The 23,350-nt window shown below is 41.4% G+C and overlaps 1 protein-coding gene across 1 annotated transcript in view; it reads left to right on the top strand.

The window, feature by feature from the left end:
• Positions 1 to 23,350, top strand: part of Trpc5 (transient receptor potential cation channel, subfamily C, member 5) — a 280,812-nt gene that overhangs the window by 204,726 nt on the left and 52,736 nt on the right. The window contains exons 4-5 of the mRNA NM_080898.3: positions 20,841 to 21,177; positions 23,146 to 23,285. Coding sequence (NP_543174.1) covers positions 20,841 to 21,177; positions 23,146 to 23,285 — 477 coding nt within the window. The remainder of the gene's footprint in view (positions 1 to 20,840; positions 21,178 to 23,145; positions 23,286 to 23,350) is intronic.

Here is a 23,350-nt window from a genome sequence, read left to right as displayed (position 1 = left end):
TTTCATTAAACACACAGGAGCCACATTCCATGTTTGTCTTATGATTCTGAAAAATAGCCCAATAAAGTAAAACCAACCTGCAAGTTGTATGTTTGTTTAAGCAGGGGATACTCCGATTTGTTAAGGAAAAGTAAAGGGGAAAAACTCCTAAGAGACAGAAGGATTCTAAGAGACCAATGACCCCAAGTTTCTACTTGGAATGAAAAACCCAGTCACGATATCCTTCGTTCCAGCTTTAAAAGCAGCCATGAGATTCCACAGCTTGTCAGCCATCCTTTCTACAGTCTCTCACAACAAAACTTCTCTCTGTTATCTACCTAGTTGCCCTCTATCCTCTATGGCGCAGCTTGCATAACAATCCAGGTTTCCTTTCCAGAATCCAATTGTTAGAGGTTTTTCATTGAACCTGACTACAATAAGGACTGTGCTGACTCCAATTGGATGTACTTTTCCAATACTATAGCACTCTTGTACCTCACCGTCTTTTTTCCCTCCTGTCACCACCACCAATCTCCAGCTTCCAGAATTCAAAGCCAATAATTAGCATAACAGGTGGCATCCCATCAGGAGAATGAACAGAGTGCCTGGTAATGGAGGGAAGCATGTTGCATACAAATTTTGTGTAGGCATGACTGCACCAAATCATCTCCATACTAGACATACAGGAAGCAACAGCTCTCCATCTATCTCAGAAGACCAATGACGATGAAAATAGCTACCCTTTACTGAATAAAGGGCTCATTTAATCCACATGGTAATCTATGGTTTTAAAAATACATGGTTTTTAGTTGTCCGACAACTGAATCAACTCTTAGTCCTTATAATGACACTAAAGTACAGGTTATTTTACAATCCTCATTTTGCAAATAGGGAAACAGAGGACCAGAGACATTAAGTAACTTGTCCATGGCCATCCTGCAAAGTGGCTGCCATTTGAATCTTGGGGTCTCCATCTGATGATAAACACTATGCCCCTAACTTTGCAACATTATCATTAGAAGCATCCTTTTATTCCTGCAGCTTGTATTATTCTGCCATGGGGCCCAAGACCTGCCCAATGTTAAGAACACTGCAAAGTACTTCCCACTGTCCTTATCAGTCCTATGAGGAAGGCAACACCACTGTTCCACAGATACAAGCTCAAACCCAAAGACTTGTATTCAGTTCCACCACAAATTGGATCTCATGTGAGACTAAAGATTCATGATAAATGCCTCTGCACTTAGGATACATTCTTCTGACAGAGCTGTGGCTGGTTCAAAACTGCCCTTAATACAGCTAATCTGTAAAACATCTCAGCTTAGCTGCATAGAATTCTGTAGAGTACCCACCACTTCTCATTGTGACCACAGGACAGCTGGTGTTCACCACCACACTGGTCAGCATTATAAGAGTTTCATACCACATAGGGACTGCCCCAGAAAGATTGAAATTTTAAATTCAAAATATGCTTTCTATTGAGGGCGTGCAGCCTTCCCACTATTCATAAATTAGATTATTTTAATTTTATGGATTTTTTTTCTTGTTGTTGCTATGAGGGCTCAGTCCACAGCCCAGGCTACATTGAACCCAGGACCACCTTCCTGCCTCAGTTTTCCTGAGTGCTGGTATTATAGATATAGGCCATCACACCTGGCTTGGAAGGTTATAGACCAAAGACTATCAATACATTTGTTACAGATCATTTATTTACTTACCTGAAATGTGTATTTAACTTGACATCCTGTATTTGCAAATGCTAAGCTTGGCAAACCTACTGATGATGGCTGCCTCACCCCTGGGAATTACCTGACCTATGCTACAAACTGTTAATATATTATTGATCTAAAACGTTAACAATTTAACGTAGAATTCCAAAACACCACTGGTCCTGAAGGGGAGACAGGAATGGGGCTGAAATAAGGCTTGCCACCACTGGACCTCTTGCATTCTCCCAGCTTTGGGTTTCAGCAGCTCTTAAAGAACAGCCAGCTGCCTCAGACATGCCACCAGAATCAGTTATAATTTTGCTTCCCATCGGATTCCCAAACCCCTGCTGGGTTTGTGGTATTAGCTTGACCATTGGTTTATATCTCTCTGCTTTGGATGTTTATTTGGGATGTTTATTCTCCAAAGTCCCCTTCCAGCTTCCTGCATTAAGCCTGTTAGATTGCAGTTCCCAGGTGACCTGACCCTGACCATGTGCCCATTCGAATTCTTTGCGTGACTTTACTCAACTCTGAGGCTCTTTTTCCCTTGCTTTCATGTGTTGTGTCAACTGCCCCTTCCCTGCTGAGAAACTTCCCAACACTGGTTTCCTTTCCCTTTCCATCTAGAAAGCCTTTCAGAGAAGGAAGAAACCCACCACCGCCTCCTTCTGCTGCCATCTTGTGTCTACAAGAAACCATTGTATAGGGCAGCAGTTCTCCAACCTGTGGGTCATGACCCATTTGCAGTCGCATATCAGATATCCTGTGCATCAGATCTTAGCATTATGATTCATAACTGCAGCAAAATCACAGTTATGAAATAACAAAGAAAACAATTTTATGGTTGGGGTCACCACAACATGAGGAACTTTATTAGACAGTTGCAACATCAGCGAGGTTGAGAACCACTATTATAAGGCATAATTCAACTGGTCTAATTCCTTTTTCCTTTCAAAGTCTCTCTACATAACCAACACAAGAGAGTTTAGAGTATCCTTAAGGGAATTCATTGAGGTAATACAGACTACTGTGTATAATTGTTTTCAAACAAAAAGTATACTTAAAAATATGTGTTTGCGAAGTCCCACACCCGCGGATCCCGGCCCGCAGCAGCTCTCTGCTCCCAGACCCCGTGAGAGAGAGAGACCTCACCGCCTGGTCAGGTGGGCACTCCAGAGGCTGCAGAGCGGAAGAGACCACCAACACTGCTCACCCCTGCCCACATCCCTGGCCCAAGAGGAAACTGTATAAGGCCTCTGGGCTCCCGTGGGGGAGGGACCAGGAGCGGCAGGACCCCTGCCTGAGACACCGCATGAACCTGAAGGAAACAGACCGGATAAACAGTTCTCTGCACCCAAATCCCGTGGGAGGGAGAGCTAAACCTTCAGAGAGGCAGACAAGCCTGGGAAACCAGAAGAGACTGCTCTCTGCACACACATCTCGGACGCCAGAGGAAAAAGCCAAAGACCATCTGGAACCCTGGTGCACTGAAGCTCCCGGAAGGGGCGGCACAGGTCTTCCTGCTTGCTGCCGCTGCAGAGAGCCCATGGACAGCACCCCACGAGCGAACTTGAGCCTCGGGACCACAGGTAAGACCAAATTTTCTGCTGCAAGAAAGCTGCCTGGTGAAATCAAGACACAGGCCCACAGGAACAGCTGAAGACCTGTAGAGGGGAAAAACTACACACCCGAAAGCAGAACACTCTGTCCCCATAACTGACTGAAAGAGAGGAAAACAGGTCTACAGCACTCCTGACACACAGGCTTATAGGACAGTCTAGCCACTGTCAGAAATAGCAGAACAAAGTAACACTAGAGATAATCTGATGGCAAGAGGCAAGCGCAGGAACCCAAGCAACAGAAACCAAGACTACTTGGCACCATCGGAGCCCAATTCTCCCGTCAAAACAAACATGGAATATCCAAACACAGCAGAAAAGCAAGATCTAGTTTCAAAATCATTTTTGATCATGATGCTGGAGGACTTCAAGAAAGACGTGAAGAACTCCCTTAGAGAACAAGTAGAAGCCTACAGAGAGGAATCGCAAAAATCCCTGAAAGAATTCCAGGAAAACATAAATAAACAAGTAGAAGCCCATAGAGAGGAGACACAAAAATCCCTGAAAGAATTCCAGGAAAACATAAATAAACAAGTAGAAGCCCATAGAGAGGAGACACAAAAATCCCTGAAAGAATTCCAGGAAAACATAAATAAACAAGTAGAAGCCCATAGAGAGGAGACACAAAAATCCCTGAAAGAATTCCAGGAAAACACAATCAAACAGTTGAAGGAATTAAAAATGGAAATAGAAGCAATCAAGAAAGAACACATGGAAACAACCCTGGATATAGAAAACCAAAAGAAGAGACAAGGAGCTGTAGATACAAGCTTCACCAACAGAATACAAGAGATGGAAGAGAGAATCTCGGGAGCAGAAGATTCCATAGAAATCATTGACTCAACTGTCAAAGATAATGTAAAGCAGAAAAAGCTACTGGTCCAAAACATACAGGAAATCCAGCACTCAATGAGAAGATCAAACCTAAGGATAATAGGTATAGAAGAGAGTGAAGACTCCCAGCTCAAAGGACCAGTAAATATCTTCAACAAAATCATAGAAGAAAACTTCCCTAACCTAAAAAAAGAGATACCCATAGGCATACAAGAATCCTACAGAACTCCAAATAGATTGGACCAGAAAAGAAACACCTCCCGTCACATAATTGTCAAAACACCAAACGCACAAAATAAAGAAAGAATATTAAAAGCAGTAAGGGAAAAAGGTCAAGTAACATATAAAGGCAGACCTATCAGAATCACACCAGACTTCTCGCCAGAAATTATGAAGGCCAGAAGATCCTGGACTGATGTCATACAGACCCTAAGAGAACACAAATGCCAGCCCAGGTTACTGTATCCAGCAAAACTCTCAATTAACATTGATGGAGAAACCAAGATATTCCATGACAAAACCAAATTTACACAATATCTTTCTACAAATCCAGCACTACAAAGGATAATAAATGGAAAAGCCCAACATAAGGAGGCAAGCTATACCCTAGAAGAAGCAAGAAACTAATCGTCTTGGCAACAAAACAAAGAGAATGAAAGCACACAAACATAACCTCACATCCAAATATGAATATAACGGGAAGCAATAATAACTATTCCTTAATATCTCTCAATATCAATGGCCTCAACTCCCCAATAAAAAGACATAGATTAACAAACTGGATACGCAACGAGGACCCTGCATTCTGCTGCCTACAGGAAACACACCTCAGAGACAAAGACAGACACTACCTCAGAGTGAAAGGCTGGAAAACAACTTTCCAAGCAAATTGTCAGAAGAAGCAAGCTGGAGTAGCCTTTCTAATATCAAATAAAATCAATTTCCAACTAAAAGTCATCAAAAAAGATAAGGAAGGACACTTCATATTCATCAAAGGAAAAATCCACCAAGATGAACTCTCAATCCTAAATATCTATGCCCCAAATACAAGGGCACATACATACGTAAAAGAAACCTTACTAAAGCTCAAAACACACATTGCACCTCACACAATAATAGTGGGAGATTTCAACACCCCACTCTCATCAATGGACAGATCATGGAAACAGAAATTAAACAGTGATGTCGACAGACTAAGAGAAGTCATGAGCCAAATGGACTTAACGGATATTTATAGAACATTCTATCCTAAAGCAAAAGGATATACCTTCTTCTCAGCTCCTCATGGTACTTGCTCCAAAATTGACCATATAATTGGTCAAAAAACGGGCCTCAACAGGTACAGAAAGATAGAAATACTCCATGCGTGCTATCGGACCACCACGGCCTAAAACTGGTCTTCAATAACAATCAAGGAAGAATGCCCACATATACTTGGAAATTGAACAATGCTCTACTCAATGATAACCTGGTCAAGGAAGAAATAAAGAAAGAAATTAAAAACTTTTTAGAATTTAATGAAAATAAAGGTACAACATACCCAAACTTATGGGACACAATGAAAGCTGTGCTAAGAGGAAAACTCATAGCGCTGAGTGCCTGCAGAAAGAAACAGGAAAGAGCATATGTCAGCAGCTTGACAGCACACCTAAAAGCTCTAGAACAAAAAGAAGCAAATACACCCAGGAGGAGTAGAAGGCAGGAAATAATCAAACTCAGAGCTGAAATCAACCAAGTAGAAACAAAAAGGACCATAGAAAGAATCAACAGAACCAAAAGTTGGTTCTTTGAGAAAATCAACAAGATAGATAAACCCTTAGCCAGACTAACGAGAGGACACAGAGAGTGCGTCCAAATTAACAAAATCAGAAATGAAAAGGGAGACATAACTTCAGATTCAGAGGAAATTCAAAAAATCATCAGATCTTACTATAAAAACCTATATTCAACAAAACTTGAAAATCTTCAGGAAATGGACAATTTCCTAGACAGATACCAGGTATCGAAGTTAAATCAGGAACAGATAAACCAGTTAAACAACCCCATAACTCCTAAGGAAATAGAAGCAGTCATTAAAGGTCTCCCAACCAAAAAGAGCCCAGGTCCAGACGGGTTTAGTGCAGAATTCTATCAAACCTTCATAGAAGACCTCATACCAATATTATCCAAACTATTCCACAAAATTGAAACAGATGGAGCACTACCGAATTCCTTCTACGAAGCCACAATTACTCTTATACCTAAACCACACAAAGACACAACAAAGAAAGAGAACTTCAGACCAATTTCCCTTATGAATATCGACGCAAAAATGCTCAATAAAATTCTGGCAAACCGAATTCAAGAGCACATCAAAACAATCATCCACCATGATCAAGTAGGCTTCATCCCAGGCATGCAGGGATGGTTTAATATACGGAAAACCATCAACGTGATCCATTATATAAACAAACTGAAAGAACAGAACCACATGATCATTTCATTAGATGCTGAGAAAGCATTTGACAAAATTCAACACCCCTTCATGATAAAAGTCCTGGAAAGAATAGGAATTCAAGGCCCATACCTAAACATAGTAAAAGCCATATACAGCAAACCAGTTGCTAACATTAAACTAAATGGAGAGAAATTTGAAGCAATCCCACTAAAATCCGGGACTAGACAAGGCTGCCCACTCTCTCCCTACTTATTCAATATAGTTCTTGAAGTTCTAGCCAGAGCAATCAGACAACAAAAGGAGATCAAGGGGATACAGATCGGAAAAGAAGAGGTCAAAATATCACTATTTGCAGATGACATGATAGTATATTTAAGTGATCCCAAAAGTTCCACCAGAGAACTACTAAAGCTGATAAACAACTTCAGCAAAGTGGCTGGGTATAAAATTAACTCAAATAAATCAGTTGCCTTCCTCTATACAAAAGAGAAACAAGCCGAGAAAGAAATTAGGGAAACGACACCCTTCATAATAGACCCAAATAATATAAAGTACCTCGGTGTGACTTTAACCAAGCAAGTAAATGATCTCTACAATAAGAACTTCAAGACACTGAGGAAAGAAATTGAAGAAGACCTCAGAAGATGGAAAGATCTCCCATGCTCATGGATTGGCAGGATTAATATAGTAAAAATGGCCATTTTACCAAAAGCAATCTACAGATTCAATGCAATCCCCATCAAAATACCAATCCAATTCTTCAAAGAGTTAGACAGAACAATTTGCAAATTCATCTGGAATAACAAAAAACCCAGGATAGCTAAAGCTATCCTCAACAATAAAAGGACTTCAGGGGGAATCACTATCCCTGAACTCAAGCAGTATTACAGAGCAATAGTGATAAAAACTGCATGATATTGGTACAGAGACAGACAGATAGACCAATGGAATAGAATTGAAGACCCAGAAATGAACCCACACACCTATGGTCACTTGATTTTTGACAAAGGAGCCAAAACCATCCAATGGAAAAAAGATAGCATTTTCAGCAAATGGTGCTGGTTCAACTGGAGGGCAACATGTAGAAGAATGTAGATCGATCCATGCTTATCACCCTGTACAAAGCTTAAGGCCAAGTGGATCAAGGACCTCCACATCAAACCAGACACACTCAAACTAATAGAAGGAAAACTATGGAAGCATCTGGAACACATGGGCACTGGAGAAAATTTCCTGAACAAAACACCAATGGCTTATGCTCTAAGATCAAGTATCAACAAATGGGATCTCATAAAACTGCAAAGCTTCTGTAAGGCAAAGGACACTGTGGTTAGGACAAAACGGCAACCAACAGATTGGGAAAAGATCTTTACCAATCCTACAACAGATAGAGGCCTTATATCCAAAATATAGAAAGAACTCAAGAAGTTAGACCGCAGGGAAACAAATAACCCTATTAAAAAATGGGGTTCAGAGCTAAACAAAGAATTCACAGCTGAGGAATGCCGAATGGCTGAGAAACACCTAAAGAAATGTTCAACATCTTTAGTCATAAGGGAAATGCAAATCAAAACAACCCTGAGATTTCACCTCACACCTGTGAGAATGGCTAAGATCAAAAACTCAGGTGACAGCAGATGCTGGCGAGGATGTGGAGAAAGAGGAACACTCCTCCATTGTTGGTGGGATTGCAGACTGGTACAACCATTCTGGAAATCAGTCTGGAGGTTCCTCAGAAAATTGGACATTGAACTGCCTGAGGATCCAGCTATACCTCTCTTGGGCATATACCCAAAAGATGCCTCAACATATAAAAGAGACACGTGCTCCACTATGTTCATCGCAGCCTTATTTATAATAGCCAGAAACTGGAAAGAACCCAGATGCCCTTCAACAGAGGAATGGATACAGAAAATGTGGTACATCTACACAATGGAATATTACTCAGCTATCAAAAACAACGAGTTTATGAAATTCGTAGGCAAATGGTTGGAACTGGAAAATATCATCCTGAGTGAGCTAACCCAATCACAGAAAGACATACATGGTATGCACTCATTGATAAGTGATTATTAGCCCAAATGCTTGAATTACCCTAGATCCCTAGAACAAACGAAACTCAAGACGGATGATCAAAAGGTGAATGCTTCACTCCTTCTTTAAATGAGGAAAAAGAATACCCTTGGCAGGGAAGGGAGAGGCAAAGATTAAAACAGAGACTGAAGGAACACCCATTCAGAGCCTGCCCCACATGTGGCCCATACATATACAGCCACCCAATTAGACAAGATGGATGAAGCAAAGAAGTGCAGACCGACAGGAGCCGGATGTAGATCGCTCCTGAGAGACACAGCCAGAATACAGCAAATACAGAGGCGAATGCCAGCAGCAAACCACTGAACTGAGAATACGACCCCCGTTGAAGGAATCAGAGAAAGAACTGGAAGAGCTTGAAGGGGCTCGAGACCCCATATGTACAACAATGCCAAGCAACCAGAGCTTCCAGGGACTAAGCCACTACCTAAAGACTATACATGGACTGACCCTGGACTCTGACCTCATAGGTAGCAATGAATATCCTAGTAAGAGCACCAGTGGAAGGGGAAGCCCTGGGTCCTGCTAAGACTGAATCCCCAGTGAACTAGACTATGGGGGGAGGGCGGCAATGGGGGGAGGGTTGGGAGGGGAACACCTATAAGGAAGGGGAGGGGGGAGGGGGATGTTTGCCCGGAAACCGGGAAAGGGAATAACACTTGAAATGTATATAAGAAATACTCAAGTTAATAAAAAAAAATATGTGTTTGCAGCATGTTCAGTGATGGTTACTCGCCTCATAAAGACATGGAGAAGACTCCTTTGGACACAGAGCAGATGACACCTCTTGTTTTGTAGTATATCCTGGTGTCATTTTCTGTGGATGTGGTCAGGCAGTTGTTTTGTTGTTGTCATTGGGCTTAAAAAAAAAAACAAAAAAACAAAAAAATTTTTTTGGTCTCTTTCGGTGGGGCGGGGGTGGTCTAAAGCCATAGGAAGAAAAATGTGATGTATCTGTCCTGTATGTACGATTTTGTTTTTGTTTTGCAAGAAGAGTTGAACTATTTTTGATAGCAAGAGTAAATGGTGGAATATGAAAAAAAAATATGTGTTTGGTGATAGCCTTAAGCTTCTAGCCCACTTTTTCCTCCATTGACTTCACAGTAGTGGGGCTCAGGTCTAGGTTGACATGGGAAATGTTTCTCCCATTGACTAGCAAGCCGAGCTTCAGAATCAAATCTGAATCCAACAGCTGCAACGGCTTTGTATAGCATGTCTTCATAATGCCAGGGTAAGAAGGATGGAGGGGCGGGGGAGAAGGGAGGAGAATCTAAGGTGAGAATGTAAAGCTAATTGATTATTATTTTAAAAAGAAGGCATCTCCTTTTGGCATAAAATTTATCATGAATCTGATTTAACTGAAGAAATACAAAGCACCCTATATTAAGAGACCATGTACAAGGGCTACTTCCACTCATAGGCTGAGTCAGAAGGCCCTACTGACTGTTATTTGTTGGTATCAGATGTCTGCTGCCTTGGCGATGATAGAAGAGGCATGTTTGATGAAGATAAAGCTATGCAAACTCAAGGAAGAACAGTAGTTCTCAATTCAACAGCAGTGGTCCCAACCCCTTTGAGAGTGAATGACCCTTTCACAGGGCTTGCCTAAGACCATCAGAAAACACACATATTTATATTATAATTCATAATAATAGCAGAATTCCAGTTATGAAGTAGCAACAAAAATAGTTTTATAGTTGAGGGTCATCATAACATGAGGAACTATACTAGGAAGGTTGACAACTACTGGCCTAGAGTGTATTTCTTACTGCACTGTCCTTGATGGCTTTCTTGTGCCCAGCTTGATTGGTAGCTACAAAGCAGAGAAAAGTCACTGGATCTGGGACCATTTCCATGGAGCTTATTAGCAAACGTACCCTTGTTCACAAACTATCTTTTGCAGAGCTGACTTCTGATATAATGGACGTCTGGCCCATTTCAGTGTGTAGCCACTTACTGATGGTAAAGGAGAGGATTCCTAAAACACAAACAGGCTTTGCAAAAAACTACATAGAAAGGCCATTACCTCTGATCTAATTGTAACTGATAGTCATTGTTTCTCACTAACGTGCTTCTTCCCCACTAGAGAAGGGGACCATTCATTCTCTCCCATCAAATCCTCCTGTTTTCAAAGTGGACTAAAGAAAGAAGAAATATCTGTATCTGCTAGAAGCTGTGTAGCTTGAAAATGTTTATTGATAATCATGCAAAGACAATTCATTGTAGTAAGTTCAGAGAACCCTGGGCTCTGTGAAACAAGATGGTTCTAGCAGCTGTTCCTCCTTAGAGACCCAGATCTTCAGGTGTTCAAGTTCCCTACATAAAGTTTGATAATATTTGCATGTTACGGCATATACATTAAATCATTCTCAGTTTGCTAATATTACTAAATACAATGTAAGTGCTACTTAATCGTTGCTAGGCTGAATTATTTCGGGAATAACAAGAAAAAAGTTTATACATGCTCAGATTTCTATATTTCTAAAAACTCCTTTGTAGAATACCAACTGCACTACTTCACAAACTTCTGGGAAGCCATTCTTCTAGTGGTTTCTATTTCACTTTTGTACATTGTCACTGATATAGAATCATCTGGAAAGAGCCGCTGAGTTGATTCATTGTGGGACCAATCGTTTTTATCCAGATAGAGATTTGGTACTTCCTTCCTTCCTTATCCTCTCTCCCTCCCTCCCTCCCTCTCTCTCTCTCTCCCCCTCTCTCCTTTTATTTCTGCTTTCTTCCTTGGCTTCTTACAGACTCTGTGGCAGGCCACAAGACGGACTAAGGAGATACTGTTTATTCTTGATAGAGGTCCAGCAAGCTCCACGCTTGGTGGCTTGTTCTATCTCACAACCTGGCTCACTTCTCAAAAGCCCACTGATCCCAGGTCCTCTGCTCCTTCAAGGAAATTCCCCTTCACTTTCCATTACCTGCTGGGATGGTGGAAACTGAAGACACAGAGAAATCAGTCCCTAACTTTTTCTTCCTCTCCATGAGCGCTTGCTACAACATGGGGCACAGTAAGCATTAAAATGTTAGCTGTGGTTACCATGGCTGTCTGAGCCTCAATAACCTTATCAGCAGCTGGCTGTGGTAACAGTAACAACTGCCTAGGTCTGTTAAAGTAGCTTTCCCTCCACCTCTGATGGGCTTACATCCTTATGATCTGTTGTACACTGCGAATATGTCATGTTGGAACTGCTGTATAGCCTAGCTGAGCACCCATCCACTCTAAAGATGATTTGTTTTGCTTCATGCTCTGGCAGCTAATGGGGAGCCCTGCCTACGGACACTGCCCGTTACTAGCAAAGAGGATCAGACGGCATATGCCTGGCCGTCATCTTTGTATTCCATGTTCTTTATTTTTTATTTACTTTGATTCTTTGAGGAAATGTCTCACTCTTGGGTCCTGGCTGGCATGGAGGTCACTCACTTCCATGTGGTTCTCCAACCTTCCTGATACTGTGATCCTTTAATACGCTTCCTCGTGTTGTGGTGACTCACAACCATAAAATTATTTCATTGATACTTCATAACTGTAATTTTGCTACTGTTATGAATCAGAATGTAAGTATCCGATCTGCAGGATATCGGATATGTGAGATCCCTGTGACAGAGTCCTTTGACAGCCCCCAGATGGGTGACTAGCCACAGGCTGAGAACCATTGCACTAATCTAACCCTGGCTGGCCTCAAATGCACAGCAACAAACTTTTACACTTCAAGTCCAGTTTATACAGAATGCTTACTGCTTTTGTAGCCTGTGAAGTCCAAGCACCATGAGTCAGGGACCATCTGTACATACAAAGTGCTTTTAAAAGGCTGTGCATATTTTGTCTCTGACTAGTGTGACTGCTGCTACAGAAACGCCTTGAGGAACCATAGAAGTTAGATAAAAAGAGGAATGAGGTCTGTTTTGGAGGACACGACAGGGACATGTGCTGTATGTCTTATGTGTTTGGATGGACAAAAAGAAAAGCCAGTTGATCATTTAAGTCAGAATTTAACAGTGAGAGGAGGGGAGAGTACTTGCCTCATATTGTCAAAGGCCATAAATGGCCACAAAGCCTGATGAGATAGCAATGGCATGTCTGAAAGTCTTCCTTGCCTCAGCAGCTTAAGAGTCTAATACAAAGGACAAGTCACAGGATCTTCAGAGAACAAATATAACATAAGGACCAGTAGGATGGACCAAAGTGGTCGGGACTTAAAGGAGAAAGGACAGATCATCTATGGTTGGCAAAATCCAGGAAGGCTTCCAGGAAGAAGCAGCATACTCTGATTTCCAAGCCTTTTCTCCAGCCTTTCTTTAGGACTTTAATGCCTGCTGATTTTTTCCTGTTTCTGGGTATCCTATGCTGTTTTCTTTCCACACTGCGTAGGTCTTCCCTTTTTTACTGAATGCCCAAAATTCCAAAAGTGTGCTGCCTGTGACAAAGCCGTGAGATTTTTCCCAAAGCCATTTAAACAGATCCAAATTGAATGAATGCCTTTCATTCTAGACCTTTCTCTTATAAAATGGTAATTAGAGATAAAATATGCATGAGCTTCTCTTTAACCTTTACTTGGCAAAATAATCCCTGAATTTGGATAAAGGATGGCCTTGATCTATGGGAGCCAACCATCTTGGGACCTAACCTGCCTACCCTCTGTGTGGCTCATGCGAGCATCTAAGTACACAGGAGGTTGCCCTGTTAATAGTTTCATGGTAATTAGGCTCTTCCAGGCAAGAAGCTACCCCAAGTCTGAGGTCATGCTCCTCCCACAAGCACTAATCAGCACTGAGCTGGAGCATGTATAAATACTCGGTGGCAGTTTCATATACACCCCATGCCATAAGCAAATCAAATTCTGTTGTGCCATGGGGTCAGCTGGTAAATGAGCTATTAAAGCCGACTGATTATTTAGACAGCTGTAGAAACAAAAGCCATAACATGACAGGCTTCATAAGGGACTAAGGAGATGGTTCTCCCTTTGTAAATGAAGTCAGAATTCTGAGAGGAAAGCCAAGAAACATTCTAGTTTTCTGAGAAAAAGATGCTCTTGACAACACAACTTTACAACATTCTTGCCAAGAAGAATCCCTGTTCCCCTAACAATTGTAGCAGGGGCTGTCTCTGATTCTGTTGTCTGCCATTGGATCTCCTTTCCCTAACTGGACTGCCTGGTTGGGTCTTAGCAGCAGAGGATGTGCTTAGTCCTGTTCGACTTGATGTCTCAGAGTGAGTGAGACCTGAATTAGAGGTGTGGGTTTCCCCTTCTCCTGAGAGAAGGGAAGAAAGAAATGGGGGGAGAAATTTGTGAGGGTGACTGGGAAGACAAGAGGGGACTGTGGGATGAAAACTGAATGAATAAATAAATTAATGAATGAAGAGGATTGGAAAGTGAACTGGGAGGGAAAAAAGAAGTATCCCTGTACCAGGTAAAAAGCAACCACATCTCTCCCCTTAAAACAGCAGTTTTAGCTGTGGAATTGAACAAACCTTTCACAGGGGTCATGTATCAGCTATCCTACATATCAGATACTTATGTTATTATTTCTAACAGTAGCAAAACTACAGTTATGAAGCAGCAATGAAAATTTTATGGGTGAGGATGGCCACAACATGAGGACCTGGATTTAAATGTCAACGCTTCTTCCACAACAGTAAGCGGTGTGCATTTCAATTAGTGTGGTAAGGTCCTCAAGCAAAGTGTGAAGAACCCCAGCTTCCTCATTTCTCAAACCACACTACCCACAGATTGTCAGGGAATACAATGTTTGTGAGCTTAGCTCAAGGAGTCAACTAATGTACGATATCATCAGGTCTGGTTCGACCTCCTACCAACAAATGCACCTTAGTCTCATTGCCGTCATCTGTAAAATGATTATGGTACCAGTATCTGCTGTTAGCGTGCAGTGATACATGGGAAATCTTGGCATCTGGCACTTTCTGTGAGCTGAGCACAAGGCAATACACCTATGCTAAGAGGTTTCCTAGTGGTGGTTCCTAGGAAGTTATCTTGGCTACCTGACACAGCTTCCTTCATCTACTAAAGAATGGTGACTCTATGATAAGTCTGGCAAGACAGATTTTATTCAATCACCTGTTTGAAAAAACAGGCTCACTCTCAAGCTCACTGTAACTGTGGTTGCCTTTAAGACCTGCACAAAATCAAACAATTCAACATTCCAGCATAAATAGGGAAGGACTCATGTGGTCCCACCCCTACATGAAAAACTTTTGTTGGGTCCTTGGATACTGAGGAAGGGAGAGTCAGTTGTCTCCAGTAGTTTTGTCTCCTGATGAGTTACCTATGCTCAAGCACATGACCTCAGGTCCATGGGTATTCAGGCAGCACTAACTGGGCTCTGCGCTATTGAGAGAGAGAGGTGGGGGGAGGACATGAGGTAGGAGAAAAATTTGTGGGGGAGGGGAAGGGGACAAATAAAGACAAAATGCATTGTGTATATGTATAAAATTGTCAAAAATAAATAAAAATATTTTTAAAATAGGTATTCAGCAACAACCTTATGTCAGGCATTTTGCAAAATACTTGGGATCTAATGAAGAATAAAGCATGTTCGAAATCCAACAAGCTATTTAGAAGCTTCTGTACTCCTCAGACTTAATTTTGCTTTGTTCCCTTGGGTTTTACTTCTTTTTATGTTCCCAAGCAAAGGAATTGGGGAAGAAACTGTACCGTTTCCCTCAATTCTCACAAACGATGAGTTAAAAAGTCACAGGCAGCAGAGTCTTTTGAGACTTTTAAGAATCTACTCTTACAAAATAGCACCCAAACCTTGAGAATTTCCTTAAAATCAACTTTTTTTCCAAAATGCTGGAAATGAGCCAAAAGCTTCCAACAAACAGAGATGAATTTATCCAAGTAAACAGGCGAATATTGGGAAGAAGAGCAAGTTGTGCAGTATTTTACCATGCCCTAGTCCTTCCTTTCCCCGGCCCACGGCAACATGATAGCCAAAAGTCCCTGTTGGCCAGAGCGTCTGTGAAAGTTCAGCACCTGGCACCAACTGTGGTGAGCCGAATGGTATTAAATCACTCCAAATAAACCTAGCCCTAGAAAAATGTCAGTATATGACTGTCAGGCAACTCTCTACAAAGAAAAGTGTCTGTCACAGAGCTTGTCCTCCTACACCTCACTCAGTACCAACAGTCCTTTGACAAGTGCATTTTGAAAAACAGAGGCAACAGTTGGTTAATATCTAGTCGCCTGAGGCAGACCATAATCGTTGGGGAAAATAACAGAGTCAACAACAAAGGCAATCTGAGTCCAACAACCTAGAAGGATCCCACACCTAGCCAAGTGGAACGTATCCCAGGAATGAAAGAAAGTCAACATAAAATCGATCGATGTAATTGTGGAAGGGGGAGTAAACCTCACAAGATCGGCTCACTGGACACAGAAGGCACTTGACAAAATCCAACCATCTTTCATGGTCAAAACATTCGAGAAGTGTGACTAGAAGAGAATGCCCTCGGGCAGATAAAAGCTATCTATGGAAAACTACAAAGGCCTTTTGCCCTAAGATCTGAATTAAGACAAATATGCCTGTTCTCACTACTTTAGTTTGTCACTTTACTGGAGATTACTGTCAGTTCAGTTATGTAAGAAGCACAGCCAAACATCCAATTCAAAAAGGAAGAATTAAAACTCTGTTGTGGAGGACATAACCTGGTGTAGAGAAAATCCTGAGGAACGAACAAGAAAGATTCGTTGTATCAAGAGAGATGATGGCTAAGACCTACAATATCAACATGCAAAAATCAGTCAACAATTACCATGACAGACTTTGTTGTGAACTGATCTGAACTAGGCTTCAACAGAACAGACCACATCAAAGGAATCCCTTAAACTGACTGTCATAGAATGGGACCAGCACTTTGAGGATCCAAATAATAATACTCAGAGTAAATAAGCATTTTTGCGAAACAGGAGATTCAGTCTCCCTGAGCCAACATAATAAGGAAATTCTCTCTACATTGATCCTTGCCACAAAAAATACCGAGAAGTAACTTGATGGTAACCATTAGCTTTTTTTTCTGTTTGTTTTATTTCCTTCTTATTTTATGCTACCAATTGTTGTCCTATTGTCTAGTTAGGGGCTTTTATTTCATTTTGTATAATACAGGTTGTCTCAATTTATGAATCATGACTAAAAGCTCATTAGTGCTGTAAATAAATTGGCTATAAATTGTCTCTCTTGATAGCTACTGTGCACTATCACTGAAGAATCCAAAATTAAATTAGAAAGAAAATAGCATTGATGTTAATAAAGTGTTAACCAATAGAATTACTAAATGGAGTATAAGACCTGTAAACTGAAAACTATAAGACATTATTGGAAGAAAATAAAGGCCAAATACATCGCTATTTCAAAATGATTAACTTAAAATTTTAATAATAATCAAAATTATGTGAGTAGTGAAGAGCAGAGCTAGGAGTTGAACCAACATAGTTTATAGAATATTATAGTTGAAACTGTTAACTGTGCTTTTACACTCATATCTGGGCTCTGCTGACAGGCAGGTCCCTTAACTGGCTAATACAATATGCTAACTAGAAACTGAGAACAGTATTTAAATACCTTTATGTACTACCGCTTTCTAGATAGGTGAGTAAAACATTAGTGTTTCTCTGACAGCAGGTAGTGATGTGTGCATTTCAATCAGGATGGCAAAGTCTACAAGCAAGATAAGAAGAAATTCAGCCTTTTTGTGGTTCTCAGAACATACTACTTAAGGATTATCAGAGAGCACCATGTTTATGAACTTACCCCATAAGACTCTACCGGACTTCGGTATTGTTTCTGACTGTATTTCCTACCAAGAAATGTGCCTTGGTGTCACGGGCACCATCTTTAAAATAAGCATCATCTATTCCATTATAGCATGTATTTTTTTAAGATTTATTTTATTTATATGAATACACTGTCTCTGTCTTCAGGCACCCCAGAAGAGGGCATCGGATCCCATTACAGATGGTTGTGAGCCACCATGTAGTTGCTGGGAACTGAACTCAGGACCTCTGGAAGAGCAGTCAGTGCTCTTAACTGCTGAGCCATCTCTCCAGCCCATAGCATGTATTGTATACTATAAACTGTTACACAAGCTTGCAAGCATGCATTTCCCCACTGTTCTCAATGGGGACCAGTGCTTTATTTATGACGTCTCAAGATTAGATCCTTTAGATGAGCTTTTTAACCCTTCCCTAGCGTCCAGTTTCCTCTAGTCATTAGTAGGCTCACAATTCAAGCTACAGGCACACCAGGACTATTCCCTAGATGGACCACACTCTTCTTTACCTCTGTCCATGCCTTTAATGACGTCATCCACTCTGTTTTTGTTGCTTGCTCCTATTCCCTTTCTTCTCCTGGATCTACCCATCTCCTATACATCCTTTCATACTGCACTCAGGGTTTGCCTCACCCAGGAAGCCTCATTTGGATTCCTTTTTATGTCTTGCCCATGCCTCTTCCAGTTCCTGAACTACACAGTTTTGAAACTGTTGTTTGGAGGGGTCCTTCCTTGCACATTGATATGGTTGGCCAAGAGGAAAGCAGTCTCCATTTCCTCTTTGGCTGCTTGAGGAGAGGATAGCCACCATCATGAATGACACAGTAACTGTCAAGACCAGGAAATTTTTGGCCAACCATCTGCCTGGGAAGGAACAAATGGTCATCTATGCCCTTCATCTTGGGAAGGTAACAGTACCGAAGACAGAAATTTGGCACAGTTATTCAAAATACATAAGGCCATACCAGACATCATTGTTAAATTTGGATTCAGAACCCATTGTAGTGGTGGCAAGGCAACTGTTTTGGAATGACTTGTGATTCCTTTAATTATGCAAGGAGGATGATCCAAAATGCAGACTTGCAAGACATGGTCTATTTGAGAAGAAAAAGAAGAGTACAGTGAAAGGAACACAGGTTCATATTGAAGGTCGTGGGTAGGGAACTTGCAAAAAGCAAGAGGATAAAAGAGTCCGAGGTGACTTTATGTGCTATGATGAGGCATATTTCTAAGGTGAGGATGAATAAAAGTAAAATCTTTTTTAAAACATCCTACATTTATACATATGTTTTTCTCACTAGATTTGATCTCTCTGTGGTCTTCTTTCATTTTTCTTTTTTTCCACTGCATCTGAGGATCTAGCTTTACCCATCAGTATCCCTATCTTTTTGGGCTTCCTTGGCAAAGTCTGTGATGCCTAGTGTCTTAGTCAGTGTTTGTATTCCTGCACAAAACATCATGACCAAGAACTAAGTTGGGGAGGAAAGGGTTTATTCAGCTTACACTTCCGCGTTGCTGTTCATCACCAAAGGAAGTCAGGACTGGAACTCAAGCAGGTCAGGAAGTAGGAGCTGATGCAGAGGCCATGGAGGGATGTTTCTTACTGGCTTGCTTCCCTTGGCTTGCTCAGCTTGCTTTCTTATAGAACCCAAGACCACCAGCCCAGGGAGGACACCACCCACAATGGGCTGGGTCTTCCCCCCTCTTGATCACTAATTGAGAAAATGCCTTACAGCTGGAGGCATTTCCTCAAGGGAGGTTCCTTTCTCTGTGATAACTCCAGCTTGTGTCAAGTTGACACACAAAACCAGCTGGTATACCTAGAAAAGTAAAAATGATCTATATGATTTGTGTATGAATTTGTGGAAAGTACAATGAAGTCAGAGGATCAAAATATTTTGCAAATTAAAAAATATTTTGGTATGTTTTGTGTGTGTGATGGTTTTGCCTTTGTGTATGTATGTATGTGTGCCACATGTGTGTCTGTGTCCATCGATGTGAGAAGGGGGCATTGGATCGATCCCTTGGAACTGGAGTGTTACAAATGGTTGTCAGCCACCTTGTAGGTTCTTAGAACTGACCCGGATCCTCTGCAAGAGCATCCCTACTCAGGTTCTTAAACACTGAGCCATCTCTTCAGTCATAGAGACGATTTTTCATTGTTTCATAATTTTCACTTGCTTTAAACCTAAAAGTATGCAGCGACTTAAATAGTAATAGAATTTTCTCATGAATGGAATGTTTCAAGATAAATATTCTTGATCAGCAGGATAATGCTCTTCCTCCTGGATATGGAGGGACATGGGCTCCCAAAAGCTCCCCAAATGGGGTAAAGCCACGCAGGAACATACATGGGACACTTTTGGGGGTTGCTCCTGAACCTGTCCCACATCATTTCTCTTCCTATTTGGTTAATGAGAACGTAGTCACATGACCAGGGATGCCGTGAAATTTAGTCTACAATGGAGTAGACTAAAGAGAAGAATGACTCGATTGAGACTTCCTGGTCATTGTAAATATAATAGGAAAGTTGGGGTAGTTTGCCTTAGGTGTTGGGTGAAAGATAGAAGAGGTTTCTGTCCTTTGTATTAGTATGCTACATGGTGTAGCTATGTTAATCTGTCCCCCGGGAAGCTTGAATAGTCAAATGTAGGCAGTATTTCAAATCCTGGTTGACAGCTGAGCTCCCTATTGAGTCACTTACTAGGAAGTAGCAGCTGGAGGGTGACTTGCATTGCTGATTATTCCTTAATTATTAATCACTGACACTTTGTAAATTGCCTTAAGTCAAATCCCAGCTGGGTTAGTATACAATATTACAGTGTTGGCCCCCAAATATTTTCCCTGTGTTGTCTGTCTAGGCTAGAACGGGTATTAAATAGATAGCAAAGTAGCAACCTTATTTATTGCAAACCAGCCAAGTGATACTCAAAACAAAATGGGAAAGGCAAAAATCAAAAAGGGAACTAATTTCCATTTCAAACCATAGCCACAGGCACAGTTTATTCTCTGACAGTTTGTGTTTCCCCAAACCAACTGTACGCTTGACAGTGACCTCATGTATGCTAAGGGGATGAGTAGAGTAAATCAGTCTGAAATAAAAATCCTCAGGATTCTCAACTGAGCTGCACATATATTCCCAGGAAAATTTAGAAAACTGATATCCAGGCTCAATTCCTCCATACCTCGGGGAGTCTCAGCCCATCAGGGAAGGACCAGGGGACCTGGATTTTTCAGTGTGCTTTGAATGGCTCTCAGTCTTCTCTGTATCACATAGCCTCTTGCTGGAGAAGATTGTGAATAGAAGTATTATGACCATCGACTTTTTCCTGGGCATCTCAGGTGCCTAACTTGTTCTTTTCTGTTCCCAGTTTGTCGCTCAGCCAAACTGTCAACAATTGCTGGCCACCTTGTGGTACGATGGCTTCCCTGGATGGCGAAGAAAACACTGGGTAGTCAAGCTTCTAACCTGCATGACCATTGGATTCCTGTTTCCTATGCTGTCCATAGCCTATCTGATCTCACCCAGAAGCAACCTTGGGCTTTTCATCAAGAAACCCTTTATCAAGTTCATCTGCCACACAGCATCCTATCTGACCTTCCTCTTCATGCTTCTCCTGGCTTCTCAGCATATTGTCAGAACAGACCTCCATGTTCAAGGACCTCCCCCAACTGTCGTGGAATGGATGATACTGCCTTGGGTTCTAGGTGAGTGAAACAGAACCACAATAATGACTAGGCTGTCTTCTGGTCCCACTTAAAAAAAAATACTGTACATGCAATTCAGTGGAACGTGAACCCAGAGTACCTCTGAACTAGGACCCCTCCAGTAAACCTGTGTTGAGAATCTAAGAAATGTGGTTCCTTCTATCCTAGGTTCAGTTCACTCAATTGTGCACGAGCCATTGTAAAACAAGAATGTTCTCAGAGTTTGCGTCTGCTCACCTAACATCATCTAGGATTGAAACAATGGATGTTAGTTGGCTTAGGGGGAAAGCTTTGTGTCAGTCAGGGAAACTAGACAGGGCAAGCACTGAGCATCCTACTTAAAATTGCTATAACCAGGAAGCAATGGATCCTGCTGATTTCTTGTGTTTGTGTCTATTTCATATAATCCTACCACCTGCTCAGGTTCTATGTACTATTTGAATACTGATCCCCCAGTCACACAGTCAGCAGGAAAAACCTGAGAAATTCACACTGGCCATGGTAAAAGTTGATCTGCCTGTGATCTCTAGACATAATTAGATGACACCGAATGCTCCAAAACATGCCATCTTCCAAGTCTTTGTGACCCAAACTCTGAACCTCACGCTAGCATTTTGAGCATTATTTGGGATTTTATCAAAGAGATCTTAAGTCCTACCCTAGGTCTAGAGGTTAACAGCACCCCTAAGTGATTCGTATATAAAGTCTGGTAACTGACTACCTTGAGCACAGCCACATAGTTTTACTGAAACATCTCTGTCATCAGGCAAAATCTGGCAAACACACAAAAAATACATATGAAAGGAGAACAGAGGAAATAGGATCCTGAATTATTTGGGGCCACAACGCATAGCTTAAGTAGTTACCTCTGGCAATGTGGTTCCTGGTCAGTACATCAAAGCCCGCGGAGAACTTTTCTCCTTAGCATCCAGTAGAAACTAAAGTCAATTTATTACACTCCAAAATGGGAAGAATATAGAACGTAGTACCTAAAATTGCAGTAGCTAAACTAAAGCTTAAGAGAAAACCACAACAGCCTCCAATTAAGAACAACATGCAAAATAGTTTAGGGAGTATTTATCACCATTAGCCATCAGGGGAATGAAAATTAAAGCTACTTCGAAATGTTGGCTCATCCTAGTCAGAATGGCTAGCATCAAGAAAGTAAGTGATGCCAGGTGTGGGGAAAGATGAAGACTTGTTCGATGTCCAGGAGAGACTTCTGCAGGCATTGTGGAAATCAGAGTGCTAGGTTCCTAATGAAACTCTGCTATTGCTGGGTCAGGTACGCAAAGGACCCAATATCCCACCACAGAGCCACCTGCACGTCTGTGTTTCTTGCTGCACTATTGACAATAGCAAGAAAATAGACCCAGCCAAGATGCTCACGAATGAATGGATGGGTAAGGAAGACAGGGTACAGCAACACCATGGGAGTTTGTTCCGTTGGAAGAAATAATCAAATTGTGAACGATTCAGGAAAATGGATGGATCCAAAAAATATTATAGTGAACAAGTTTACCTAAACTGAGAAAGGCAAACACTTCACACTCTTTTATATCAGTGTGACTGTGAATGTGAGTCATACAAATAGATAAAAGATCATGAGCTAGAGAAAGGGAACTAGAACACATGTGGTGTGAAATTGGAAAGAGTGATACCAGGGATAGAAGGGGAAAGGAGGGAGAAGAGAGATAGGTGAGAAGAAGAGTTAGAAACACCAAAGGCAAATTATGATTTATGTTTGAAAAATAAAAGTGAGGGGTGCCCAGAAACATGAAAAGCATACTAGGTTTAACAAATTCAAGATTGGGAGATGGGGTAGCCAAGGAAAGAAAGGTAAGGAAAGTCTTTTCCACTAGGTCCAGTTCATTCATTCATGAATCTCATCTTTATTCATTTGGGGGACTTCTGTTGTGATTCTCAACACTGCCTTGATATAGAAATATTTTTGCCTCCATTCTTCAGGTTTCATCTGGGGGGAAATAAAGGAAATGTGGGATGGTGGATTCACTGAATACATCCATGATTGGTGGAATTTGATGGATTTTGCAATGAACTCCCTCTACCTGGCAACTATTTCCTTGAAGATTGTGGCCTATGTCAAGGTAAAATGGAATGTCTACCATCTTTCTTCCCCTGTTATTTTGGCTGGGTTATGTCAATAAACTTT

This window comes from Rattus norvegicus, chromosome X (assembly GCF_021556685.1).
Source record: "Rattus norvegicus strain SHRSP/BbbUtx chromosome X, alternate assembly SHRSP_T2T, whole genome shotgun sequence".
In the NCBI taxonomy this organism is placed as follows: Eukaryota; Metazoa; Chordata; class Mammalia; order Rodentia; family Muridae; genus Rattus; species Rattus norvegicus.
The sequence above is the reverse complement of the archived record's forward strand: the minus strand, read 5'-3'. Positions and strand labels throughout refer to the sequence as shown.